General features: G+C 46.5%; 2 protein-coding genes across 17 annotated transcripts in view; both read left to right on the forward strand.

The window, feature by feature from the left end:
• LRP4 (LDL receptor related protein 4) overlaps positions 1-15,831 on the forward strand; it is a 94,974-nt gene extending 79,143 nt beyond the window's left edge. For 5 of the 6 annotated variants that reach the window (XM_046942516.1, XM_046942517.1, XM_004941584.5 and 2 more), the window contains 19 exons: positions 511-712; positions 1,036-1,225; positions 1,471-1,602; positions 2,259-2,399; positions 3,088-3,174; positions 3,386-3,557; positions 3,641-3,803; positions 4,045-4,270; positions 5,539-5,842; positions 6,179-6,397; positions 6,706-6,840; positions 7,021-7,129; positions 7,472-7,616; positions 8,105-8,218; positions 8,552-8,669; positions 9,301-9,368; positions 9,969-10,056; positions 10,583-10,724; positions 12,532-15,831. In XM_046942516.1, coding sequence (XP_046798472.1) covers positions 511-712; positions 1,036-1,225; positions 1,471-1,602; positions 2,259-2,399; positions 3,088-3,174; positions 3,386-3,557; positions 3,641-3,803; positions 4,045-4,270; positions 5,539-5,842; positions 6,179-6,397; positions 6,706-6,840; positions 7,021-7,129; positions 7,472-7,616; positions 8,105-8,218; positions 8,552-8,669; positions 9,301-9,368; positions 9,969-10,056; positions 10,583-10,724; positions 12,532-12,867 — 3,091 coding nt within the window. In that variant the 3' untranslated portion in view covers positions 12,868-15,831. Of the gene's footprint in view, positions 1-510; positions 713-1,035; positions 1,226-1,470; positions 1,603-2,258; positions 2,400-3,087; positions 3,175-3,385; positions 3,558-3,640; positions 3,804-4,044; positions 4,271-5,538; positions 5,843-6,178; positions 6,398-6,705; positions 6,841-7,020; positions 7,130-7,471; positions 7,617-8,104; positions 8,219-8,551; positions 8,670-9,300; positions 9,369-9,968; positions 10,057-10,582; positions 10,725-11,286; positions 11,356-12,531 lie in introns of all 6 variants that reach the window. The other variant, XM_004941585.5, reaches the window with a different exon arrangement.
• A 1,180-nt stretch (positions 15,832-17,011) lies between these two features.
• CKAP5 (cytoskeleton associated protein 5) overlaps positions 17,012-24,996 on the forward strand; it is a 46,789-nt gene continuing 38,804 nt past the window's right edge. For 6 of the 11 annotated variants that reach the window (XM_040700926.2, XM_040700932.2, XM_040700933.2 and 3 more), the window contains exon 1: positions 17,012-17,105. The gene's annotated coding sequence lies outside the window, so the exon portion shown is untranslated. Of the gene's footprint in view, positions 19,191-20,525; positions 20,573-21,974; positions 22,062-24,012; positions 24,103-24,996 lie in introns of those variants that run through there. The other 5 variants (XM_040700930.2, XM_046941695.1, XM_040700928.2 and 2 more) reach the window with 5 other exon arrangements.

A 24,996-nucleotide genomic window follows, 5' to 3' on the forward strand; every position in this document is an offset into this window, starting at 1 on the left:
ATTAGTGACCTATTTGCTTCAAAGCATTGTGTCAGTGGGAGTACTGAATGATCAAATGCACCATGGAAAGCAATGCTGGGTAGATTAACAGCAACAAATAGTTTCAATAGAAGATTTTGCTTCTTACAAGAGTGTGGAGCTGGGAATTGCATGGGTAGAAAGAAGTGTGCTATACTTTCCTTGAGTGGGTTACTGAAACATCAGTGCAGCAACAGTACAGAGGGCTAATGGTGAAGACTGGTAAATAATTGGTTAGTTATTAGATCTTTAACTTTTTCCTCCATGTTTTAATAAGGCCAGCACATGGGCTGTGGAAAGGATATCAGTATGTGTATAATTTTAGGCATAATACAAAAACCCAAGGCTGAACATGAGTACGATGTTAGTCTAATGCTGCTTTTTGCTAGCTGCTGAAGGCATCAGGCTCTTACTTCTCACTGCAGCCACTGTCCAACTGTAATGGCAGTGACAGATTTCACGTATTCACATCTGTCTTGGCCTTGCATTCAGGTTCATGTACTGGACTGACTGGGGAGCCAACCCAAAAATTGAGCGTGCTGGTATGGATGCTTCAAATCGCTTGGTGATCATTTCCTCCAACTTGACATGGCCTAATGGCTTGGCCATTGACTATGAGTCACAGCGCTTGTACTGGGCAGATGCAGGCATGAAGACCATTGAGTATGCCAGTCTGGATGGCAGCAACAGGAAGGTATGGAAAACATCTTTGAGGACGGAGTCTGGGAGCATGAGGTGTGAGTCCTAGAGCACAGAGTGCTGATGGCCCCTGCCTCTCTCTCCAGTTGAAAGTGAAATCTTCCAAATCAAGACATGTTGAGCTGCTTTCACCAGGAGAGAAGTTCCCTTCCAGTTGTAAACTGTGTTTGAGGGAATCTCTGTTTGAGGGCTCATGTTGCCCCATCACTGCTTGTGCTGTGTCTGTACATTTTGGTGTTGAGAAGGGGCAAGGGAAGCCTCTTTTCCTTAGTGACATTTAGTAATGTTTTTTGGGGGGATTGGGGGTGATCTGACTAGGTGCTGATTGGGAGCAATCTACCTCACCCATTTGGACTTACTCTTTATGGCGAGAGAATCTACTGGACAGACTGGCAGGCCAAAAGCATCCAGAGCGCAGATAGAAGGACTGGGCAGGCACGGGAAACGCTACAGGACAATCTGGAGAATCTTATGGATATTCATGTTTTCCACCGGCATAGGCCACCAGGTACAGAACTCACCTCAAGCTACACTGAGCTTAGAGTTTATTCAGGCTGTAGTATGTGTCACTGCCTCCTGCAAGGAGCTGAGCTATGTGTCAGCTTTCAATGCCTTAAGTTGTGGAATATGAGAGCATGAGAATAACTCTCAGCTTGGTATTTAAGAACATTCTAGAATGCATTTCTGTAGCTGTTAGACCCCTTTTTTGTGCCCATCCTGCTGCTGTATGGATTCCTGTTATCTTTCCTATAGTACGTACACCATGTGAAGTTAACAATGGAGGCTGCAGTCACCTGTGCCTTCTGGCACCTCTTCCGAAAGGTTATAGCTGTACCTGTCCTACTGGGATCAACCTACAGTCTGATGGCAAGACGTGCTCCACTGGTGAGTCCTCTCTGTAAGATCTTCATAGGGGGTGGATCACAACTACATCCTGGTCCCCTCCTTGTTAGAGAACAACATTTGCTTTTATGCACTTACCTGCTTTACCCCTTGAAAAACCAGTCTTGATGTCTGTACTTCCAGTGTGACAGGGAATTACTATAGAGAAACAATTTGATAACTGTATTGTTGCAGAAGAAATTGTTCTTGCAATTGCATTTGGCAACTAAACCAGATGTCACATTTTGCTCATATTTTTGCTGTAATCTTGAAGTGGATTCCATAATTACCAGGTGCTGTATTCTTTAGTAGTTCTGTACATCTTCCTCTTGACCCTTATTTTGAGGATTGCAGAAATCTCTTGATTTCAGGCTGTGGTACATCCGTTTACACTCCTTAACAGGAAAACTGATTCCTAATTTCTGTTCCCGCACTTCACCAGAAGCAACTCTTCCATGAGTGCACTCATTTTCAACTAGGAAATAAAGAGGCATTTCATGTGACTCAGTACAGCTCTTGTGCCCAGACTCCCATAAGCAGAGATCTGTGACTTCCCCTTTTCCAGTTAGGTGGATGTCAGCTCCAGAATGCTCAACAAATTATACCTGCAATTGCATGATTTTTTTCTCACTGGTAGCTGTTCATTTTCAACTCTGCAGGAATGACCAGCTTTCTGATCTTTGCCAGAAGGACTGACATACGGATGGTCTCTCTGGATATTCCCTACTTTGCAGATGTCGTCGTTTCAGTCAATGTCACCATGAAAAACACCATTGCAATTGGAGTGGATCCTCATGAAGGTTTGAACTTTATAGTGTATCCAACTGCCTGTTTGAAAGGCAATAAATGACTTCAGTATTTGAATGTCTGAGTAGAGATCTGGGTGCAGATTTTACTGTATGTTGTGAACTTGAATAGACTTTTCTTTATATTATCTGGTGAAAATGTTCCTTTCCTGATGGGGACATCCTTATAGGAGGACAACCCCAACTGCATGGAAAAAGCTGCCTGCTATATTGAGTGAGGTCCTTCTGCATTTTGAATTTAAGAAAGCTTTCCACCAACTGAAGCCTGTTACTACAGTAGAGCTGAGACAGTGGCTGTTGGTTTATACTAGAATCTAATGTTGTGTTGATGTAAACAAGTTGTACAGCAAGGTCTGATTGCATTCCTCTGGGACATTCTGAGAAATAAAATGTGGAACTCTACTACTAGCTTAAAAAGTGTTGTATGTTCTCTTACCTTTTGTAAAGCTCACCTTATTAGAATAGCAGAAATCTGTACTAATAGCCAGCACATACACACCTTTTGGGGATGATTGAAACACAATAATTTGTACTGTTCTATCACTCTAGCGGAACAGCCTTGTGCTGCTGTTATTTCTATGCAGTCACATCTGACTTAAATTGCCTAGCTAGCAGTCAGACACCTGGATCTGGATTGTTAAGGGTTTTGGTGATTTATTTAAGTTTTTCTTCTTCAACCCAGGAAAGGTTTACTGGTCAGACAGCACACTGCGAAAAATAAGCCGGGCTGCCCTTGATGGCTCCAAATTTGAGGACATCATCACTACAGGTAAGAGTGATTTTTTGTCCTCCTGCCTTCGTGCAGTGTGAAAAGAGAGATGAGATTCTCTGGTCTTCTGGTGGTATAATCTCTTTAAGTTTTTGGTGGAATGGGGGGCAAAGCCTAAAGCATCTTGATGAGTTGGACAAAGGCAATATCGGAAGTTCCTGACTAAGCTGGGAGAATGAGAAGTGATTGATACACCTTTGTGTTTTCTCAGGTCTGTTGACTACAGATGGGCTGGCCGTGGATGCTATTGGCAGAAAGATATATTGGACAGATACAGGAACAAACCGTATTGAAGTGGGAAATCTTGATGGCTCTATGAGGAAAGTCTTGGTCTGGCAGAATCTGGACAGCCCACGGGCAATAGCCTTATACCATGAGATGGGGTTAGTGTTGTCGGGAAGATTATCTAGGGGTTGGAACACAACTTCTGATTTCTATTTCCATAACACTTGCTGCTTTTCCTTAGGTATATGTACTGGACAGACTGGGGTGAGAATGCCAAGCTGGAACGCTCTGGGATGGATGGCTCAGGACGTGTCGTTTTGATCAGCAACAACCTGGGCTGGCCCAATGGACTGGCAGTGGATAAGGCTGGGTCCCAGCTGCTCTGGGCTGATGCACACACTGAGGTCTGATTCTGTTCTTCAGCATTGTTTGTCATTGGATTTGTGGTAGCCTGAAGGCTGTTTTGAAACTCCTGAGCAAGCCATGGAAAGAACAAGGGGAATATAAGCTTTTCTGAGAGCTTGGGCTCTGGGAGGGTGGAGAGGAATATCATCACTAGTTCAGGCTCTGGTTGCCACTTGTTATAGTCATTGTTAGTCATCAGTGTTTTGAGTATGGGGCTGATGTGCTTGCTTCTTTCTTCAGCGTATTGAGGCTGCAGATCTCAATGGTGCTAACCGCCGCACCCTGCTGTCCCCAGTGCAACACCCCTATGGCCTCACTTTGCTGGACTCTTACATCTATTGGACCGACTGGCAAACTCGCAGCATTCACAGGGCTGACAAGGACAGTGGTGCCAATGTCATCCTGGTGAGGGCAAACCTGCCTGGCCTTATGGACATTCAAGCTGTTGATAGAGCACGGCCCCTAGGTGAGTTGCTAGGCTGCTCCCAAATGAGTAATGTCTAACTGTGGTGACAGTAGCCCTTGAAATCTGTCATTGAAAGGAGTCCTTTGAGGAAGCATGAGTGATAGAAGTAGAGCACCAGAATCAGTTTTTCATTTCTTCTTCTCTCTTGTGTAACTATTTTTAAACTTTTCCCTGTTTATCCAGCTCCATAGGTCTGTTTATTTCTTACTGCACTCCTTTCTTCCCCTTCATTCCATTTCCTACACTGGATTGTACTGACAGCCTCAGTCTCACACACATCAGGGCCTTTTTTTAAGAGGACTGAATGAGTCATGCCATGTTACGCTTCACCTGAGTCTACTGGCAGTGGACTGTCTCTTTTTTAACTCCAAAGGATGCTAATTCCTCTTAAGCTCGTTGTTGAAACCTTAGTTCTAGTAATTTTTTTGCCTAGACATTACAGGCTTCATCTTTTTTGTTCTACAGAATTAATGCTTCTTTAGCTGATATTAATATATCATACTTTCCAACTATTCTGTGCTAGGGCCAGATTCCTTATGTTACTCTTTGGGGATCCTATACAACCTCATATTGCCTCCTTGCTCTTGAGTCTGAGTTGCTGCTTTATTTCAGTGGAATTTCCCCAGTGCGTACTTCTACAAAAAACTCCGTACTGCTTCTGCTGTAGCTGCTAACAGCAGAACATTGCTCTTGACAGTATAACTTAACGGTATAACTTCAAGCTGATAGAAGCTTCAGCCGTCGTATACCCTGGTTATGTTTACCCCACTCTGCTCCTTTTGGGCTTCTCCTCCTACCCCCTGCACCTTCTGTGCTTATCCACTCCAAATAAATATGTGCTGTTTTTTCAATTTAAAAAAACAACAACAAAACCCTAAGACTTGACCCTAATATGTCAAACACTTGCAACAGGCTTCTCTGATGCCTTTGTTTATTTGCCACTGTGTGCAGCTAACTTGAAACAGAAGCTTCTTTGTCAGCCTGATCTCTGGTGCATTGTCATGCTGTTTCTTCACAGGGTGGGATCTTTCAGTCAGCATTATTTCTTTGCCACTATAATAAAGCTCAGCTGCAATTCTGTGAATCTATCAGCATTTGGCCAATTCTTTTTCCAGGGAAAATTATAAAGAGCTGTAGATTCTCAGAGAGGCCACAGTTAGGATGAACTCAACTGCTAGCAAGTTGTGCATGTATGTAGCCTTTAAAATAAAGCTTTGGTCTCTTGGAACCACATTGATCCTAAAACTGTGCTTTCCCTACTTCCTAAGGCTTTAATAAATGTGGAGTTCGTAATGGTGGCTGCTCCCACCTTTGCTTGCCTCACCCCACTGGATTCTCCTGTGCCTGCCCCACTGGCATCCAGCTGAAGCGAGATGAGCAGACATGTGACTCTTCTCCAGAGACCTACCTACTTTTCTCTAGCCGTGCTTCCATTCGTCGTATCTCGCTGGATACCAGTGACCACACAGATGTGCACATCCCTGTCCCTGAGCTGAACAATGTCATTTCTCTGGATTATGACAGTGTGGATGGCAAGATTTACTACACAGATGTTTTTCTTGATGTCATCAGGTGAGTGCCAATGATCTACTTGGCCACTGCCCAGGTCATCTAGCTATGTGTGCTGGCTGTGCCATAGCAAGCTGTGGAGTGTGCCATTAAGTTGAGGGGACCGTGAGATGCTGTCAATATACCACTGCTCACACCTAGTCTGTGGCACGCAACATTATGTGTATTGCTGAACTAAATGCTGAAGGTGTATTTAACCTCCTGGAGATTATGGGGAAAAAGATATTTGGGAGGTAGCAGTATGAAGTGGCCCTGCGGTTAGGGGGACTTCCTTGTGTGATCACCATCAGGAACTATCCACTCCTCACTACCATCCGTTTGTCTTTTATTTCTATCCAGGCGGTCTGATCTCAATGGCAGCAACATGGAAACTGTTATTGGTCAGGGTCTGAAGACTACAGATGGTCTGGCAGTGGACTGGGTTGCTAGGAACCTCTACTGGACAGACACAGGACGCAATACTGTTGAAGTAGCTAGACTGGATGGGAGCTCCAGGAAAGTGCTGATCAACAACAGTCTGGATGAGCCCCGAGCCATTGCTGTCTTTCCCAAGAAGGGGTAGGTATGATGTATTGGTGGAACAGGGAGAACGGCTGTGCAGAGGCAGGTTGGAGGGGTAGAATGTGAGTGGAAAAACAGGTGTGCTGTCTGCGTCTGTACGCACCAGCCAGGGTCTGACCGAGCAGCAGAGGAAACTGAGCAGACAGTAGATTTTAAGATTGGACAGATAGTTGGGAGTCTCAACCTACAGAGCACGTGAGCTTTTTTTGAAACTGAAGAATGTGGCAATTTAACTGGTAAATAAAATTTTCAGTAGGTTGAATGAAATATTCTTTTCTTGTTGCATCTGCCTTTTGTCTCATTAGGTACCTCTTCTGGACAGATTGGGGTCACATTGCTAAAATTGAACGGGCAAACTTGGATGGCTCTGAACGTAAAATCCTGATCAACACTGACCTAGGATGGCCAAATGGCTTGACCTTGGATTATGACACCAGAAGGTCAGTGAAATAATTTGCTCTACCTGTATGGAATTAAGAAATGTAATAAATCTTCTTTAGCTTTCTTAGCTTGGTTTCATGAAGTAATTTGTTCTGTCTAATCCATCTTGGCTAGAAAATGACTAGAAAGTAAAAAGGAATTGTATAGGTGGAAGCTCACCCCTTGCCCTATTCCTCCAGGATATACTGGGTGGACGCGCATCTTGATCGCATAGAGAGTTGTGATCTCAATGGGAAGCTACGACAAGTGCTGGTCAGCCAGGTGTCACATCCCTTTGCTCTGACTCAGGTAAAAAGATTTCTCCCTCATGCCACCACCTTTCTCTGAGTTGTGTTGATGAGTTTGGACAGTAGTGGAGTTTGGGGACAGGCGGTGGTTGTAGTCTGTGGGAAACAAAGGCAGATGAGGGGCTAATTAGTCTGCTCTTCTGGGGAGTTAACAGAGGAGGTTTGTCTGAAAATGTGTAGGGTTTAGATAGTTGCCATCTTTATAAGAAGGGGTTGAGAAGGTCTTTCTTTGGGCCTTCTGCCACTGGGACATGTTTCTGTTGGGTATTCTGTGTCTATGCAGCTAAACTTCCTAATGGTTCTGATTTTTTTTTCTTTTCTTTCATGCTGTCTCCCTGAGTAGCAGGATAGGTGGATATATTGGACTGACTGGCAAACAAAATCTATACAGAGAGTGGACAAATACTCTGGGCGGAACAAAGAGACAGTCCTGGCCAATGTTGAGGGGCTGATGGATATCATTGTGGTTTCCCCTCAAAGACAGACAGGTAAATAGGAGGACCTTCATTTGGGCAAATGATAAATGGATACAAAAGGAAAATCTAGAACCACTGTGCTATTGTAGATGTCAAGTGAAGTCGGTGTCTTTCCTTGGATGTAAACTGTTAATGTATCTTCCCTGGGCGTGTTTTTTCTAACCATGACATTTCAGCCAAGTATGTCTTGACTATGTTCTTCTACAGCTTTGATCAGCAAATGTCACTTTCTGTATTATTCATCTGACACTGTGTTAAAGACAGAGTAATGTAAGCTTGTTTTTATCTGTGGTGACTGGGCTAGTCTCTACTGATTTCCAGTGCCTTCCTATCAAAATTGTCTTGCTATTATCACAATTTTCTTAGCAATCAGATGTAGGGTATGTACCAGAGGATAGTAATTTGCGAGATTTCTAGGAAGTATCTGCCTAAGCAGGAAAAAAGTTGCTGCTCCTACCTAGATATCTGCAAGAAATTTTAAAATTTCTTCTTCCTTCCAGGTACTAATGCTTGTGGAGTGAACAACGGAGGCTGCACTCACCTTTGCTTTGCCAGAGCTTCTGACTTTGTCTGTGCATGCCCAGATGAACCAGATGGGCGGCCCTGTTCTACTGGTGAGTTTTGTGAGCGTCACTTGAGTACTAGCTTCCACATGAGCCATTGCCACTATTTATGCAACAATCATTCATTTGTCTATGGCATCTGAAGCTCTCTAGTACAAGAACTTGTGCAAGCCGTATACTTAAAAGTAAGACTGTTGTGAGCAACAGAGCTTTCTTCTGTCCTTTCTGCTGATGGGTTGGGCTTGCAATGGGAAAGCTGCTGATACAAGTTCTTAAGCTTCCCATTTCAGAATCTCTCTATAGCTTACCAGACTTGTTCACCTATTCCACAAAGTTGGGATCCTACTTATTTGGGGTCCTACTTATTTTTCTGTGTTGTCTTAGTTCCTGGCGTGGTACCCTTTGGTCCTGAAATCACCAGTGAGAGAAGTCAGACACCACCTGGTAGAATAGGTACCTCAACAAGCAAGCCTCTTACATCTCTGGAAGAAGAGGAAGGAAAGTAAGTACTCTTGTTATCTTGGAATTGGGATATGAAAGTCATTGTTTGTGCAAGACGCAACATTCAAGCCCTCTCTAGCTGTCCCTACCCAGAAGAGATTATTCCAGCTCCAGACTTAATGGACACAATGAAGGGTTAGAAACCTCCTGAGTCCATGCCATTCATTTGAACTCCTAAATTCTTAAAATTGGAGGAGGCAACAGTCTGTTGCATTAGCTCACTTGGACACTCAGACCTGACCTCGGCAACTGAGCAAGTGATTCTGGCCTGGATGCAGAGGGTAGCTCATCTGGGGACAGAAAAGAATCATTGCATCTCTAATATTTAAGCTACAGTGCAGGTGGTTATGAGAGGGTCTTTTTTTCCTGCAAATTCCCTACAGCTTGCTATTCCTACTGCCCAGAGGAAAAAAAAAAATATATATATATATATATACATATATATATATATACTGGAGAAGAAAAAGGAAGGCTTTTGTTGTTGAGTTGGAAGCCTGACCCATTCTGTCTTTTGATACCTTTGGTACTACTTTCAGTAACAGAATACTCGAGGTGTTGGACTCAATGATCCTCATGGGTCCCTACCAACCTGGGATATTCTGTGATTCTAACTGTATCCTTTTGTCGTTCAGCTGCTCGGACAAAGATGCTAGGCGCGGCTTGTGTACTCATGCCAACGAGGCAGTGTTGGCAACAATGGGTGAGTTCCTTGTCTTTACTTTTCTACACCAGTATTCTTCTAGATGTGTCCAGAGCATTCCAGTCCATAGTGTTTGACACTAAAACTTCTGAAAATCAAACTTGAATTTCTCCAATGCCTGCTGAGCAAAGTGTGTCTGAAAATGGACATAAGTCATAAACATTCACTAGTTTAGATGGGAGCTTTTCACACTGAAGTATCATTTGAAATAATACTGTTTTCTATTTTGATCCCCTATATCATCCACTGGGTTCTCACTACTAATGCTAAACCCCCCCACCATCCTCTTTGTGTTTAGCTGAGGGTGGTACTCAGGGTAATGGTTTCCCACTGAAGGAGTAACCTGTCAGCAAGAAAGTCCAACTCATCTTTATTCAGCAGCTTTACAAATATCTTGATGCTCCTGGTTTGCTGGGACCTGGGTGGGAAGAAAGGCTTTGTTCATATCACCAAATAAAAGACTTTGCTAAAGCTCAGCATGCTGACATTTTGCTTCACATACTTCCATATGGTTTTTATAATTCTGTATAAGATGTTATACTGATGTCAGTGTTATCCAGTGGAAGTTAAGGAGAGTGTTCCCTTGCTGTTCTCTTTCAGGTGAGGGACTGCATGTTAGCTACATCATTGGAGGCCTTCTCAGCATCTTGTTCATTTTGCTGCTTATTGCTTCTTTAATCATATATAGGTGAGTGATATTTTCCCCTCTCTTAGACCATAATAAAATCTAGCCTTCTTAGGAGCAGAAAGCTACTAAAGAACACTTTGTCTTTCCTTATTGTCGTTTACAATCCATTTGGTCTCATTTGGAAGTGGTGTTTGATGAATTGATTATCACGGTTTGCTTCCTGTCCCTTTGAAGTGTTGGACATGCCCCTACCATATATTTTTGAAACCTTATTAGCTATATTTTCTGCAGAGATCTTAGGTTTAAGGAAAGGGATGTGTGATAATTCACATCTCAGTACACGTGTGAACTCACGTGCTCTCCGCCAGATGGCCTCTCCAGTTATTGTCAGTATAGCTTTTGTGGTTACGTGGCAGTGCTTTGCTGTACTGATGAGTAGTAAGTACACTGGTAGCTAAAGGGCATAGTGAAACCAGCAGTCTCTCTGTCTTTGTAGGGCAGTGAAGATTGCTGGAGCTTTCCACTCAGGAACTTCAGATCCTGGCAGTAGGGCTCTGTCTTTTTTCTAACACCTCTCTTCCTCTAGGCATAATAAATCCAAGTTCACGGACCCTGGCCTAGGGAACCTAACCTATAGTAACCCCTCGTATCGGACATCTACCCAGGAGGTGAAGATTGAAAGAATTCCCAAGCCAACAATGTACAACCAATTATGCTATAAAAAAGAGGTAAGAGCTACTACTAAGGACATGGGAACTCAATTCAAGCTGCTGTTAAGTATTATAGGCCTTCATATGTGAAAATGTTGCAGCTTGTTAGCATTTACCCTTTAGAACATGGGAGAACATTTTCAGTAAATTGCTCAGTTAGACTCTTCTGCATCAACCAGCAGTATTTCTTCCCCAGAACTGCAGTGACCTGTCTTTAGTTCTGTGCTTCTTCCCCACTTCCACGAAGTCTTGTATTTCAGTAGCCAGCACTCAGTGCGAATGAAGTACAGACATCAAAGGGAATGGTCTTCCCTGGACACAGTCCCAGTTGGTGACTCCCCAAAGCAACCTTAGGGCAACAAGCAGGAGGGGAGCCAGGCAGCCAGAAAGGATTTGTTAATAAGAACATGACTCCTGGCTATATGCTGCATGGAAGGGTGGGCCAGGGAAAGAAATGGAGCCCTTAATAAATAAGGCAGATTACAGACCCTGCAGAGGTCCACCTTGTGAGTGTGGCATGATGGAGAGGGTTTAATACACTGTCTTGCAGCACTTAGTTTCTCCTCTTTTTTCTCCTCAGAAGCTTTCTTATCACTCAGATAGTTTTTCATCTTCCCTCTTCTGATTTCCATCTACATCCTCATGTCAGGTATCACTATTCTATGTATGCGTTTGATCCTGCCTCCCTCACTCAAGCTCTGTTGTGTAGCTGTCCCATACTAATTGCTCTTTCATGTTTTTCCATCAGCTTTTATGTCCTCAAGTCAGCTTTACAGTCTGCCAAGAAAGCTGAGGTCATTTTCTATGGTCTTGGCTTTGGCTACATAGTATGTGAGATCTGAAAAAGATAATTTCTGTGCAAGTATTTACGACAGCCTGTTAGATTACCTAGCTCCTCAAGCAGGGATTGTGGCAGGGCTTATGCAGAGGAGAGTCTTCCCTTGCTTTTTTTTCAGAGGTAGTATCCAGTAGATTTCCCGAATTTTCCTGCAGTTTTAGCCTTGTCTACAGAGGGTAACACAGGGTGATTTTTCTGGGAATCTAAATCCTTTCCATGATTCTTTTTAATTCTGTTGCTCTTAGATACACCCAGATGTATTCCCTCTTCACTTTCTTCCCTGAGTTTATATCAGATGTTCTAATGCTCCTATATGTCAGTGAGCCAAATAAGACAGATTTCATTACTTGAATCTCAGTGGGGTTCTGCTAGCCTCTGATGATTTCCACTGTTTCCCTGTAATCTTCTTCCCCTGTATCACTGTGGGATTTAAACTCAACAGTGGTATTCCAACTGTGCTTTACTGAGAGGTGAATCTAGAATGACTCAGACATAAAGATATTGCAGACAAATCAATTCCCTAACCGTGAAGTAACATGAAGTCTTCTAGCTGTTCCTGCTTTGCATGGTTTTTGTTTTTTGTTTTTTTGTTTTTTTTTTGCTTTTATTTATTTAATTTGATTGGGGTTTTTATGCTTGTTTTTGTTTAACTCCTTTTTAGGCTTAGTGTTGTTCTTGCTCCCTGCTGTCAGGGGTTGTATATAGCTGAATTAGAAGAGACCGATCATGCTCATTTCCATTCCACAATTTGGAGGTTCCTGGAGTTTGGAATGAGAGCTCTTGCAGGAAGGGTTTATCTAGGAGAGAATGAAGAACTGAGGTGAAACTTAGAACAGGTTTGCCATTGTGACAGCTAGAGCCAGTGGCCGTTTGCATGGAGGTCTAGCCTTCTGTCTGCTTTACTGTCTTTGTTCCAGCTCTGCTTTGCTCTTTGCCTTATTTTTCCATGGATGTATTATTTTTTTCATTCATCTGTCTGCTCCTTAGACTGGTCCTGATCACAGCTACACCAAGGAGAAGATAAAGATTGTGGAAGGGATATGCCTTTTATCCAGTGATGATTCAGAGTGGGATGACCTTAAGCAAATTCGGAGCTCTCGAGGAGGGATCCTCCGGGACCATGTTTGCATGAAGACAGACACAGTCTCTATCCAGGCTAGTTCTGGTTCACTGGATGACACTGAAACTGAGCAGCTGCTACAGGAAGAACAATCTGAGTGCAGCAGTGTTAACACAGCAGCGGCCACTCCTGAACGGCGTGGCTCACTCCCAGACACAGGCTGGAAACACCAACGCAAGCCCTCCACGGAGAGCGAGGTCTAAAGTACATGTTGCTTTAGAAATGCTCGAACCCTGCCTAGCCTCTGTTCTGCACAAAAGAAGACAGGACTCTGCCTGGCAAGCAAGGAAGGGCCCAGAGACTAGCCCCTCTTGTGAGGGGCCCAGAGATTGTGACTGCCTTTTAGCAAGGAGCTTGGCCAGCTGTGCTGTTGTGGTTGAAGAGGGAGGATGGGTGGGTTGGATGGAACCCAGAGACCCTTTCGGCTCATTTTCACTGTCTGTGGTTTATTTATATGTTCTCTTTTCTTGGAAGCTGCCGTGTTAACTTTTGCAGTGACTCCTCTGGCCTGAATCTGGTCCAGACGCCGAGTTCTCTGGCAACCTGCAAGTCCTATGCTGTCCAGCTCACAGTCAATGCCCATGAAGAGAGCGCAGCTGCCATGATGCTAGCGCCTGGTCACAGAAGTTCCCCTAGTCATTCCATCAGTAGCAGCACTCTTCAAGGCTTTGTGTTGTGGGGGCTGTGCTTGGAGAGATGTCTTGGAATAGGTGGGATGTACCCTGGGGCTCAAGGGGACAGTGGCACAGCATCTGGGCATAAAGAGGGTAACCACAGTTGTTGCAACGACCCACTTCATGGGAGCATCACTGCTTACGTTCCCATCTGCTAGTAAAAACTTTAAGGAATTCTCAGATCGGAGCACAGTGTCTGTTGCTGGCAGTGGGCACTGCTCCTATTCTCCCCTTTCTCACTGAAAAATGTTTCTACTCCAGAAAATAAGTCAGCAAGTGGCCCTTTCAGGACTGCTCCCTGTGGGTGCAGGAATCAAGAGTGCTGTACTTGAGGGAAGAATGTTCTTAGTTCTAGAGGGTTGATGGGAGGAAATGAATCTCAGACAGATCTAAATCTTACTCTTGCCTTGTTTGGTTTTGTTTTTTAATTTGCTAAATCTCCACTGGTCCCAGTTCTGCAAGGTCCCAGTTCTCTCAGCCTTTATTACTTTTTTTTCTTTTTCTTTCTTTTTTTTTCTTTTTCCACAATGAGAAGAAAAAAGATAATTCCTAGGATGAGTTTCCCCCAGGGGAATCCTCAGTGCTGACAGTTAGGAACTGCTTTATTACAAGGCTGAGCCCATATGACCTAGACTAGGAGACAATAATCACAGAGCTGCAAGGGCTATTTTAAAATAGTTGTTTATCAGAGAGAATGACACTTCAAGTAAGCTTTAGTGTTACTACTAAATAGCTCTCCTTGCAAAGTCATTTTTCCCATCAGCTGTGCAAGCCTCAGTTATTCTCTGGCCTCCAAAGCCTTTATCCTCTAGAGGGTAAAGGTAATGCTACGCTTGCAGTTGCACCCCAGCAGCAGCTGGAGCTTGTGTTCTCTCAAGGCCCACTGCCACTTTTCCATACTCCTGTGGCTTCCTATTATCTATTTCCTCAGGTGGGAAAAAAGAGAAGATTTCTGGCCACTTCTTCAAAACGGAGGTTTTTATCAACCCCTCAAGTCACGTAGATACTATCACGGTAAAATACTAAGTGTTAAGGCAGATATTTGGAAGCAGAACTTTCCAGTGAAGAATCTCCCACGGCAAACTGTGACCTTTTTGTCCCCTGGGAAGAAGCCAAGTACATTCCCACCCATGGTGGAAGGAGAGCAAAGCATGCAGTAGGAGTACAGGAGAGGATGCGTCTCCTGTGCAGTATTTTTCCAGCTGGTAAAAAAAAAGGGAAAATCAATCCTATTCAACTCTAATCTTGTTCATATACTACCAGTCCTGCGGCTCCTGAAAATGTGATGGTTGCCAGCAGGTTGGCTGTACTTTTTACACCAGAGGTAGCTTTGCAGCAAGGAAAAGGTTGCAATTTTAAGCCAGCTAGGTGGCATAAACTCTGGTCATAACTGCACCATTGGGCTGACTGGTGTATATTCCTGTGGAAAATGAACTGGAGCTAAGGCTTGGAATATTCTGTGTTAATGTGGAACTCTTCCCTACTCCCAGAGGGGTTTTGTTTTTTAAATTAGATTTTTTTTATTTAATTATTTATTTGATTGACTCCAGCCTGGGAAACATTGTTTGTGTTGGGCAGGGGCACTTCCGGATTGAGATGTGGACTCGACTGGGAGCTGAGAAAGGATTACGTATCAGTGACGCACACCTGGCCTGTCTGGGCTGCCGCACACAGGGACATCAAAGGCTCAAATGTGGGCAGGCGAATCAGTTTGAACAGAAGCCACACGCAGGAGCAGGGGCATTAGAAGTGAGAGTGAGCAGGTGGATGGAGGAACAGTTATATTTTGTTTGTTTCCTCCTCCCCCCCCCACTCCAAATACCCTTTGGGCACCAAACTCTTGAGGTGGGAGGAGGGTGGAGGGCAACATCTGCCTGTTCCTGACCCTTGAGCTTCAGTCAGCTAAAACAGTTGCTGTCTGAGTCACAAGTGCAGAATGGAAAGGAAAACCCAGTCAGTCCTTTCAACAGCTGATGGTGCTTGTGATCTCCACTGTAGTATATTCTCTGCTGCTTCTTAGGAGGGACGCTGCACGCTCCAGCCCAGCAACCATTCATAACTGCTTTCTGCTCTCTTCCGGAATCAAATATGGCAAAAAAGGAGCAACTCAATGTCCCCCAGCCTCTCCTCCCCAAGCGAGGTGGGCAGAAATGAGTTTCTTTATCCTAAAGCATGGAGAAAGCCCCAGTAAGACGCTGCCTGGGGGTTAAACATTTCCCCATTCTGCAGAGGAAAAGACCTTCACTGCACTTAGGCTGTTACGAATGTAAAAAGGCCGCTGGAGGATGATCTCTTGAGCACTGATTTACTATGTACAAAGCAAACCTCTCTCCTGTCTGTCCTGAGATAACGTCCGTGATTTCCCCGTGTTCCTGTGTAATGGTTTTAATGTTACTCACTGGAGACATCAGAATTTCTGGAGTTATTTAACCACTGTGTTCAGTATTTTAGGGGTTGATGATAATTTAATATAAATTTAGCTTTTCTTAACCACTCTGCCTGGCTTTTGGTTGTGAATCGTGCACGGTATTTGGACTGTCCTCTGAAAGAGCTCCCAGCTCTGTTTACACAGAGCCCCAACTGTGCTTCATTTGGGAGGAACCAGAAGGTACGAGTGGATGTGGGTTGTCCTTGTAACGGGACTGCAGCACACACTTCTGCCACTAAGACCTCCAAGCAAGGGCCAGACAGCTGTGCTCACCTGCACATTCCCACATGCACACGTGCTCTCACACCACCCCTACACTGCTATTTTTGTGAGCATTTTGACATGGCAGCAGCCTAGGAGCGTAACCCTCTGTTTTGACAAGAATTTAAGACCATGGTGGTCTCCAGCACTGCACACCACAGGAATCTGTGGTTCTTCTGTGCCTCCGCCGACTAGAAAACGTAGCTCTGAAGAAGAGATGATTTTCATCCGTTAGAGTTTTTGTTCAAGAACACACACGGCTGCACAACGACTGAAATGCTCGCTAATATCCATTCTGCAGTACTGCTGCTCAGCTGCTGCTCCCTTCCGCCCAGCTCTGATGGAAATAAGCACCAACACGATTTTAAACGCGTTCCTTTTATTGCTGCCCATCCTTACCCACGGGTGACACGTGGTGCAGTTGCAGAGGCCATGCAAAAATACCGACGCCCCATTTTACAAAAAAAGCTACGCTGCTTAGGGGTAATGGGGGAGAGAGGGGCGGCGTAGGACTGCGCAGTCCTTTCTCACCGCGATGGTATGGCACCCTCCCATCCCTCGTCCCCATTCTGGTGGCCCCGCGTACTTTTCCTTCGGCTGCTCTCACTGAAGCGAAGGAAGAAGGGAGCGCAGAGAGGGCGTACGCGCACAGCGCCCCTTTACTGCCCGCACGAGGGGCCACGCCTCCCACAGGCCCTCCCTCTCCCGCAGGCCGATTCCAGCCGCGCTCCTTCGCCTTAACGCCACCGTCTCTACCTGACCCCAAGGCTGCCTGAACGGAGCCGCGGGCTGCCCGCCCACCTCGGCCGGGACCGGACTCCTCGACCCCCTGCCCCCCGGCAGCAGGCCCGATCTGCCCCCGGCTATGCGCCAGCCTCACCCGGCCCGGCAGTGCGCGGAGCACGCGTCGCTACTGCCCAATTCAAACGGGCCAATCAAGCGCGCGCTTGCGGGAAGGGGCGGGGCTATCGGCGGCCAATGGGCGGCGAGGACACTGGGAGGTGCGGGCGGTGTTAGCGATTTCAAACCGCGCTGAGCAGCGGCCGGACAGTCGCCGCGCCCGACCTGCCGGGCCCAGGTGAGAACAGTCCCCCGTTTGGCTTCTGCTGTGTAGGCCGTTTCCTTTTCTGTATCACCCGCCGTGCTTCGCCGGACCCGTAGGCTGCTGCGTAGGCCTCGATTCTCTGTTGGGCCTGGGCTCCCGGCCCTGTGAGGGGGCCGGGGCGGAGGCGTGGTCCGCGGTGGTCTCCCGCGGGAACGAGCCGGGCCTGGGGGCTTCACCCCGAGCCGCTTTCGTGACCAGAGGGAGGGCGATGGTTAACGGGGGAGGCCGCGGCCTGTGTTGTGGAGCTGTGAGGGGCGCCGGGGCCTGAGGGGCGCATCGGCTGCGCGCGTCGTTCCCGCGGGACGGGGAGCGGCCGGGGGGTTGCTGGGCTGGCCCGGCCCGGCATGTCCGTACAGCCCGCTGAAGGAGGCTGTACGTGGAGTTGTTTTTTTCTGCATAACAGCCTGGAGTAACGTTCCCTCAGGTGAGGGTGGTCTTAACGCACAGCCGTGAAGGCATCTGCATTTCTGAAGCTCTGGCGCTGGGCTCAGGCGTTGGTCTGGGATCCCGAGTCCCTCGTCTGAAGATGCTTCCTGCTGAGCCTCATGTAGCACTCTGCATGGGGGGTTGGCAGGAGTGGGGATCTCCACCATTCTCCTCTGTTGTTGGATTCTGAGTCAGAGTCTTGTGATCCATCTCCAGGCAGGAGCTTTCAGGTTGCTTTGTAGGGGGTTTTGTTCCTGAATTTGTAACTTTGTCGGTGAGTGACCCACGGTGTTGAATAGCAGATGCCGTGGAATAGAAATTCTGTGTAGCGCAAGCTGGCCCTAGCTCTGCTATTTAAAAAACAACATCAGAAGCCGTGCGTACCCCCAGACTCATGTGCTGTAACCTTCCATCGAGTTTCTCTTCAGTATGTATCAGCTGTCTAATTATCCCAGGGTTTCCCTTTTTTTACTGACTCTTATTTTGGCTGTTGTATGGTTCTATTGGAAGTTGCTCTCTGCAGACAAGAACAACGTGTGTGAATGTCGGGGTGCTGGGCAGCCAGCTATGGGAAGCCTTCCTCAGTTATTGCTCTTGTACTGGGGAAAGCATGGCTACACACTTGCAGTGAACGTATCTGTTAGCTTGAAACTGTGAAGCTATGTGTTCTCAGGTGCTGATCCAGACTCAAATGTTGAAGTATTACAAAAGGCTACTAACTAGTGAAACTCCCCAGTACTACTAAGTCAGAATGAGGGTGTACAAGCTGCCATTATAGCTCTGATGCTTTTGCTGTGTAATACCAGATCAGTTGATTGAAGTTCGAATTTAGTTTGACTGTCTCTTTCCCCAAGTTTGGCCTACCTTTCTACTGCTGGTTTCATAGCTTTCCCCCATTTAAAACTTGTAGATGCACGTTCCCCCCCCTCTTTTAAGTGGTCTCAACAAAAATGGACTGGTTCTAAATGAATTGTTGTAGATGTATTTATTGAATGTAATCCTAAAGAATACAAAACTGGGACTGTTAATCAGGGGACCAGCTATGGAAAAGATTATTTGTGACATCTGTGCAAAAATAGATGAAAACTTGATTTGAGAGGCACAAATCGCGCTGCTGGGCTGATTTTGCTGATCTTTTGCTGATCTTAATGTTAAAAACAAACAACCAAAAAAAAAAGAAAACGAACTGTGTGGTAATAGGACGTTATTCCTGGTTCTCATACACATGTGACTGGTATCTGTGGGGCTGACTCTCGTCCTCTCCCTGCTATGGCCCAGTTATGTAATCTGGGCCCGTATTCCAAAATCCTGGGCTGTGCCACCATGCAGCTGATAATCTCATACTGTTAGAGCTGTGAGGTCTTGTTCCCTTTTGGCAGCTCCAAAACCTGGTTTCTAGCATATGCTAAGATTTGTTTTTCTCTCGTGTGTCTCTTTAGGAGCTAAATTTACAGCTGCAATTCACTAGGCATGTTGGGAGCTTTTTCAGTCCATCTTTTTTTCCCCTTTGCTATTCTGAGTAATTATCTGCCAACTGCAAGACTGCTGTCCGCCCCTTTTGTAGGTCATTTATGTACCTCTCAAACAGGGCATACAAATAGGAGATGGATCTGAATGTTCTGTGGAGCGGAGGTAAGAGTCTCCAAATGCAAAGTATTTGATTTGAAGACTGTAGAGTGTAGGACATACAACTTGAAGGACCCTTATGAGGTGTAAATACTTGCAAACCTCATAAGCAGGGATTTTCAGAGTTGTGGCCAGCGATTGATTCCCTCTGCTCCCCCCTTGCCATCTCTCCTGTGTTCCATTGTTCCAGATAGGTGTCTTTTTCTGCCTTTTTTAAAAGAAACATACAGAAATGAAATGTTTTATGGACAGCCGAGCAATGTAGTGTGAATGGCTTGCCATCTCCCTGCTGGAGCAGGATGGGATGAGGGCCGTGCGCTCCCGAGTGGAGAGGCTGATTGCAGGCCGTGTGGCAATAGAGCTGGTGCTGCCATAGGCTGCTCCTGCGTCCTTCTTGTCACATTAGCATTGTGAAGTGCAACGTGGGAAAACACGGTACCCTTGTGCTTCGATTAAACGCTGCCTCGCACTCAGCAGCACTGCTGGGCCTTCTTGAAATACAGAGTCTCCTGAACTGAGCAAATGTGCGTGGTGCGAGGCTGTCTCTATGACAGCTCGGTTGCTGTGGACGTCAGAGGTTGGAAAGCAGAAGCGGTGTGCGTTCATTCCTCTGTGTTGTAGGGGTGAGGCTGAGACGAATGGGAAAGGAACTTAAATTATTCGGTGGGGCGCAGAGCAGCTGCTGCTGCGGCCGTTCTTCCTCTGGCTGAGATGATGTCTGGAGGAGCGCAGCCTTGCATCGTGCATCTGTCTCCCTCGGGAGGAAGCTGTCGGCACAGGGTTTCCACCACGGCAGCTCCTCCTCAGTTGCTATTGTCGCTAGAAAAGGCATCTCCGAGCGTCAGGTGACGGCTGGAGCGAGCCGATGAATCAGCTCTGCTGGGGCGCTGTCACACACAGCGCGGCTGGCGTGCGGCACGAAGCGCGGCGGTGCCGTGGGGCAGCGCGCTCGTTGTGGGGCCGTTCGGAAGGCAGCGCGTTTCTTGGCGGCGGGCCGCGTTCCTTCCGTCGGGCTGACGGCGCGAGGGGCAGCCCGGGATACGCCCGCGCCCGCCCGTTTCGGCGTTGACCTCCTTTCCGCCGGCACGGGGCTGCGGGTGCCGAAGGCGATGACTCACGAGGACGGCGGGCCCCGCGACCCGGGCCGTTGACCGCCGCCGGTGCCCCCCAGCCCCGGGGAGCGCCCGGGGAAAAGGGGTCGCGGGGGCGCCGGCGGCCCCGGCGCTGCCCTGCCCGCCTTTGTCTGGCCCCGGCGCGGGCCGGCTCCCCGCCCAGGTACGGCCGCGGCGCCCCGAGCCCCGCCCGCCGGCGGGGAGGCGCTTCCTGCGGGCCGGCCCCTCCGCCCGCCGCCGAGCCGGCGCTGTCAGGTGAGCGGCGCGGGCTGAGCGGTGAGGCGCGGCGGCGGTGTAAACAATGCCGGGCCTGCGGGGCGGCCCGCTGCCCGCCGCCGCCGCCCGACGGGAGGGGCCGCGGGCGGGGAAGGAGGCGGCGGGGGGCGGGAGCGGGGCCGGGGGGCTCGGCGAGGGCGGCGGGGCTTCCTTCTGGAAGGTGCCGTGGGTGTGGGGAGGCCGCGGCGGCCGCGGGAGCTCCCGGTGCTTCCCGTGGGGGTATCTCCGTGCGAGAGCTGTCCGTCGGCGGCGGCGCGGGCCCTCCTTTTAAGGAACAGAACATCCTGCCGGGCTCTGCGCGCCTGGGCTTCGGCAGCTCCTTCAGGGATGGGGCGGTCTGCGGCGAGTGGGCGCTGCCCTGCTGGCGTCCCCTGCCCTGAGGATTACTCCGGGGCACACAGACGTGCCCCTGCACTGCCCTTTTCTCCCCACCCCTCTCTACACCGTAAGATTGGCTTTGCTCCAGGCTTCCCCATGCAGTAAGGAATCGTTCCTATGTGGAAGCAGAAGGCCGGTTTATTTTGCGGTGTTTCTTGCTTTGAGGCCACTGATTTCCATGCATCCGAGCTATTTTCAGGGACTACGTATTGAAACATTCCAGAGAATTTAGCTATCCCCCTCGTTGATAACTTGCTAGCTTTGACATTAAGATGTTGCTGAGCGTTGGGGCAGGTGAGAGGGAATGCAGGGCCGTTTACTCTTGTATGCTATTTCATTGCTGCTGGAGCTGAGAGAAGCTACCCCACGAAGCACCCCACAGCCTGCAAACAATTCCTTTTTGCCTTTTGTTTCTCGCATTTCTCATGATTCTGAGGCCCCCTGTCATCAAGAGCCCACGTGTTTTTGCATCTTGAGATTGAAATTGCCACCTTCTAAAATCTTAGGCATTTCATGTTGCCTCAGCATCAAACCGCCCTCTGAGCGGTGGTGCAGCTGCATCAGTTTTTGAGCTGCTTGTTGCTGTGTCTGTCCTCAGAAGATGGGTGGACTGAAGCTGGGAGGCGTGCTGGCAGTCTGACTGGAAGGTCCTCCAATTGCTGCTTTTACCTCTCTAAGAGTTTTAGCTGGACTTCAGTCTTCCTATATGAAAGTTGCTGAAGCAGCTTACTGCACTATTTATTTCACTGCTTGATTAGGCCTCATTTCTTCAATCCATGTATTCTACTGGATGCATCTGGGCGTTGTTTAAAACAAACAAACAAAACCCCTATGTTATGATTACTTGAATATTTTGAGCATTTTTCTGAGCTACGTTATGCTATAGCTAATAAGTTTAATGTAAAGGTTTAATTACTGTAAAACAAGCTGGGCTAAACTTCGGAGACAGTGAAACTTCATATGTTGAGAGGTGAAGGGAGAATATGACCCCAGACCGCCATTGAACAAAAATTCTTTCTGCTAGCAAAACCATGGACTGTACTGGCACAGAACTGTCTACAGAGAACTGTTGTCTCAAGGGAAACGAGAAGTGTGAAGGTATATGTTAAAGGTATGCCCTCTAAGAACATTTCAGATGCAGTTTTGCTTGGAAATGGCCTGTCCTCAGTAAGTTCTTCAGAGCTTATTCTGTTGGCTAAACCTCCTGAGAAGGCTACTTTGGCATCAAGCCTTTCAATATTTTTAAAGCTGTTCTTGCTCAGCGATGATGCTTAATAGATGGAGGCGAGCAGGGATAAGTGGACAACTGGTATCAACAAACATGTTTTTTGTTTAGCACAAAATGGCTTCCTGCTTTGCCTTCCCACTTCTTATGGGAAAATGGTCTGGAAAGCGAAGCTTCATGACAATTCATAGTGAATCCTTATTAAAAGTGCTTCAAAATCAAACGTGTTTCAGGACATTTATGTCAAGAGGCTTTTCTTTAGTGGTACCCCTGTACAGTAAAGCTGTGGGGTTGATACTGTTCAGCCCTTCAGAATTTTAGCACAGGAAGCATTTATTTAAGAGCCGAGTAAGGATCTTCTCAGAGCAGTGTGTGGTAAATCCAGGTATTTTCTTACCGTACCTTTCACACATTCTCGATGCATTGATGACTTTTTTCCTATAATTCAGTACCAAATGCTCACTTCTACATTTGAACTTGTTGTGTTGTGCTGTCCTACACGTTTCTCTGCTCTTGCATTGTCTCCCTATGAAAGGTATCCTATTCTCTCCTTGATGGTCTTCACTTTCTTACTGCTCCACTGCATGAGTTTGCTGTGCCAAGAACTGTCAGGGAGGATTTGTTGTTCATCTCCATTGCAGATTGCTCAGCTGACTTGCTTTTGTAAATGTTTCATTGACCGCCTTAATAACAGCCCTCTCTCACAAAACTGATTTTGGTGGTTCAGTTGCTCCAGAGGCCCCGTTCTCTGGACGCTACCAAAATGAGTGCTGTTACTGAAAGACTTATTAATCTGTTTGTTCTGAGTCTGTAAAATTAGTTGTGCTGACAAGTCAGCTATCTAGGTCAAACACTTCATTGCTGCAGATTCACTAGTTGTAATGCAATTTGGCTGCGTTATTGCAGTGTGAGGCTGCTCTCTATTTGGGTGTTGAGAAGTAATGAGAAGAGCTGTACATGACTTGGTAAGGAAACTTCTTTTTTAAATAGACTTCTTGTCAAATGTGGATATCTTTGAACATTCAGAATGCAGTAACTTAATTGAAGGGAGAAACAACAGTCTGTTACTCTGCTGAAGGCACGATGCACACAGCACAGGAATTCAGGCAGTTGTGAACAGTGATGAAGATGGAGAGAATAGATATTTAAAAGGGAGCTCCCCCCTCTCTGACCGTGAAATACTTCCTGATAAACTGCTGGGTCCAAAGGGATGCATAAGTGTCAGAGAGGACATATAATTTTATCCCTATTTTTAGGTGCGAGATTCAGTGCAGAAGGCAACTGAACCCGTTTTATAATTGAAGTAGTGATCGTAGCTTTTGCAACTAAAGTTAGTAGGGAAACTGACTTGACCAGACTGGGGAAAAAAGTGAGTGAGAGCTGTTCCCCCAGGTAAGAGTACCTCATGGTGTTGGGAAGGAAAATCCAGGATCCTTTTCTCCTTTCTGTAATGTGGCAGTAGGATATGCAAGTCAGAGGTCACGCTTTGGAGCGGTGAACTGTTGTCTGTATGTAAAAGTAAAGAGTCCTGGGAAATGTATGACGCTTCTGATGTTAATGTTTGAACTGAGGGTTGTAGAAAGGTAGTCAGTATCTTGCAGTAAGATTTTCCTTGGTAGAGCAGATTTCTGGAGCAAAATAAATGCTTTCTTTTATTGCTTATCCTGTCTTCTTCCTTTTCCTGTTTTATCTGTGGTAGTTCTTTTCCTTCTGTTGATTCCTTATGCTTTCCTTAAGAAAAGGATATAGCCAGGGAGCAGCTTGTATATTGCCTCCAAATTTGTGGTTAGGTTTGTAAACTACTTAACTTCTTACTGAGATCACTGTTCTCCTCAAGGGCTTGTGTGAGTTTGGGGGCAAGCGTTCTGCCTGTTTGTGCCTTGCTTCTGTGCTGCTGGGGTCCTCCAGTGATTTCTGTACTGGTATGGTAAGTTCTGTACTGGTACGTTAATTATTCCTAGCACAAATTTAACTTGTATTACACGAGGCACAGCTTTGCCAGAATTTCTTAGCTGCAGGGCTATCTTGATTGATAAAGTCTGTTGTTGTAGCTGCTTTCACACTAGGGCATTCCTGCATCCTTGACTAGGTGAACTGTTAAGAAGGCTTTTAAGGTGAATGCAGCTTCATGTTTGCTTGTGGGCTGTTGCTACCAGGCTGTTGTGCCTGGTTTCCCTATTGAGTTAGCTGTTTGTGGCTGATAGATAGCTTTGCAGGACTTGCTCGTATTGACTTAGACCAATGAAATTGTACTCCTAGGATTTATTTTTCTGCAGAGAACCTCTGTATGTACTTTTGATATGAAACACTTCTATCTAAAAAGTATACAGTTTTACTGGCATAGGCTGAGTTTACGTTGCAAATATTATGTTAGCATTGTGTATTTATACATCTAGAGGGATAAATTATTGGATGATGATGGCCACTAGTTTGTGAAATCTAACTCTTCTGTGCATGTATTTGAAATGTTATGCTGGAATGTGTTGCCCCTTACCTGGGTTGATTTTAATTTGCTTCTGCAGTGTTGTGAGCTGTCTCAGTGCTGCTGATACTTGCATGTCTAAGATGGTCATTGAGCCTGAGGTCTCATCTCTCATGCCCTAGTGGTCGATATTACTATTTTAATGAAGTGGGAGGGATAAAACACTTCTATGAGCTTGAACAAGTAATATTTGAGCCTACGTGCAGTAAGAAACTGGTCTCTGGATGACAGTTGCCAATACTGGCTATTGTTAGAATTAGGGCATAAATTGGCTAGCTAGCAAAAATGGATTTTGTTAGTCTCATAGTACTGTTCATTTCAAATGCTCTGTTTGGGAAG

This window comes from Gallus gallus, chromosome 5, assembly GCF_016699485.2.
Source record: "Gallus gallus isolate bGalGal1 chromosome 5, bGalGal1.mat.broiler.GRCg7b, whole genome shotgun sequence".
NCBI classification, from domain to species: domain Eukaryota; kingdom Metazoa; phylum Chordata; class Aves; order Galliformes; family Phasianidae; genus Gallus; species Gallus gallus.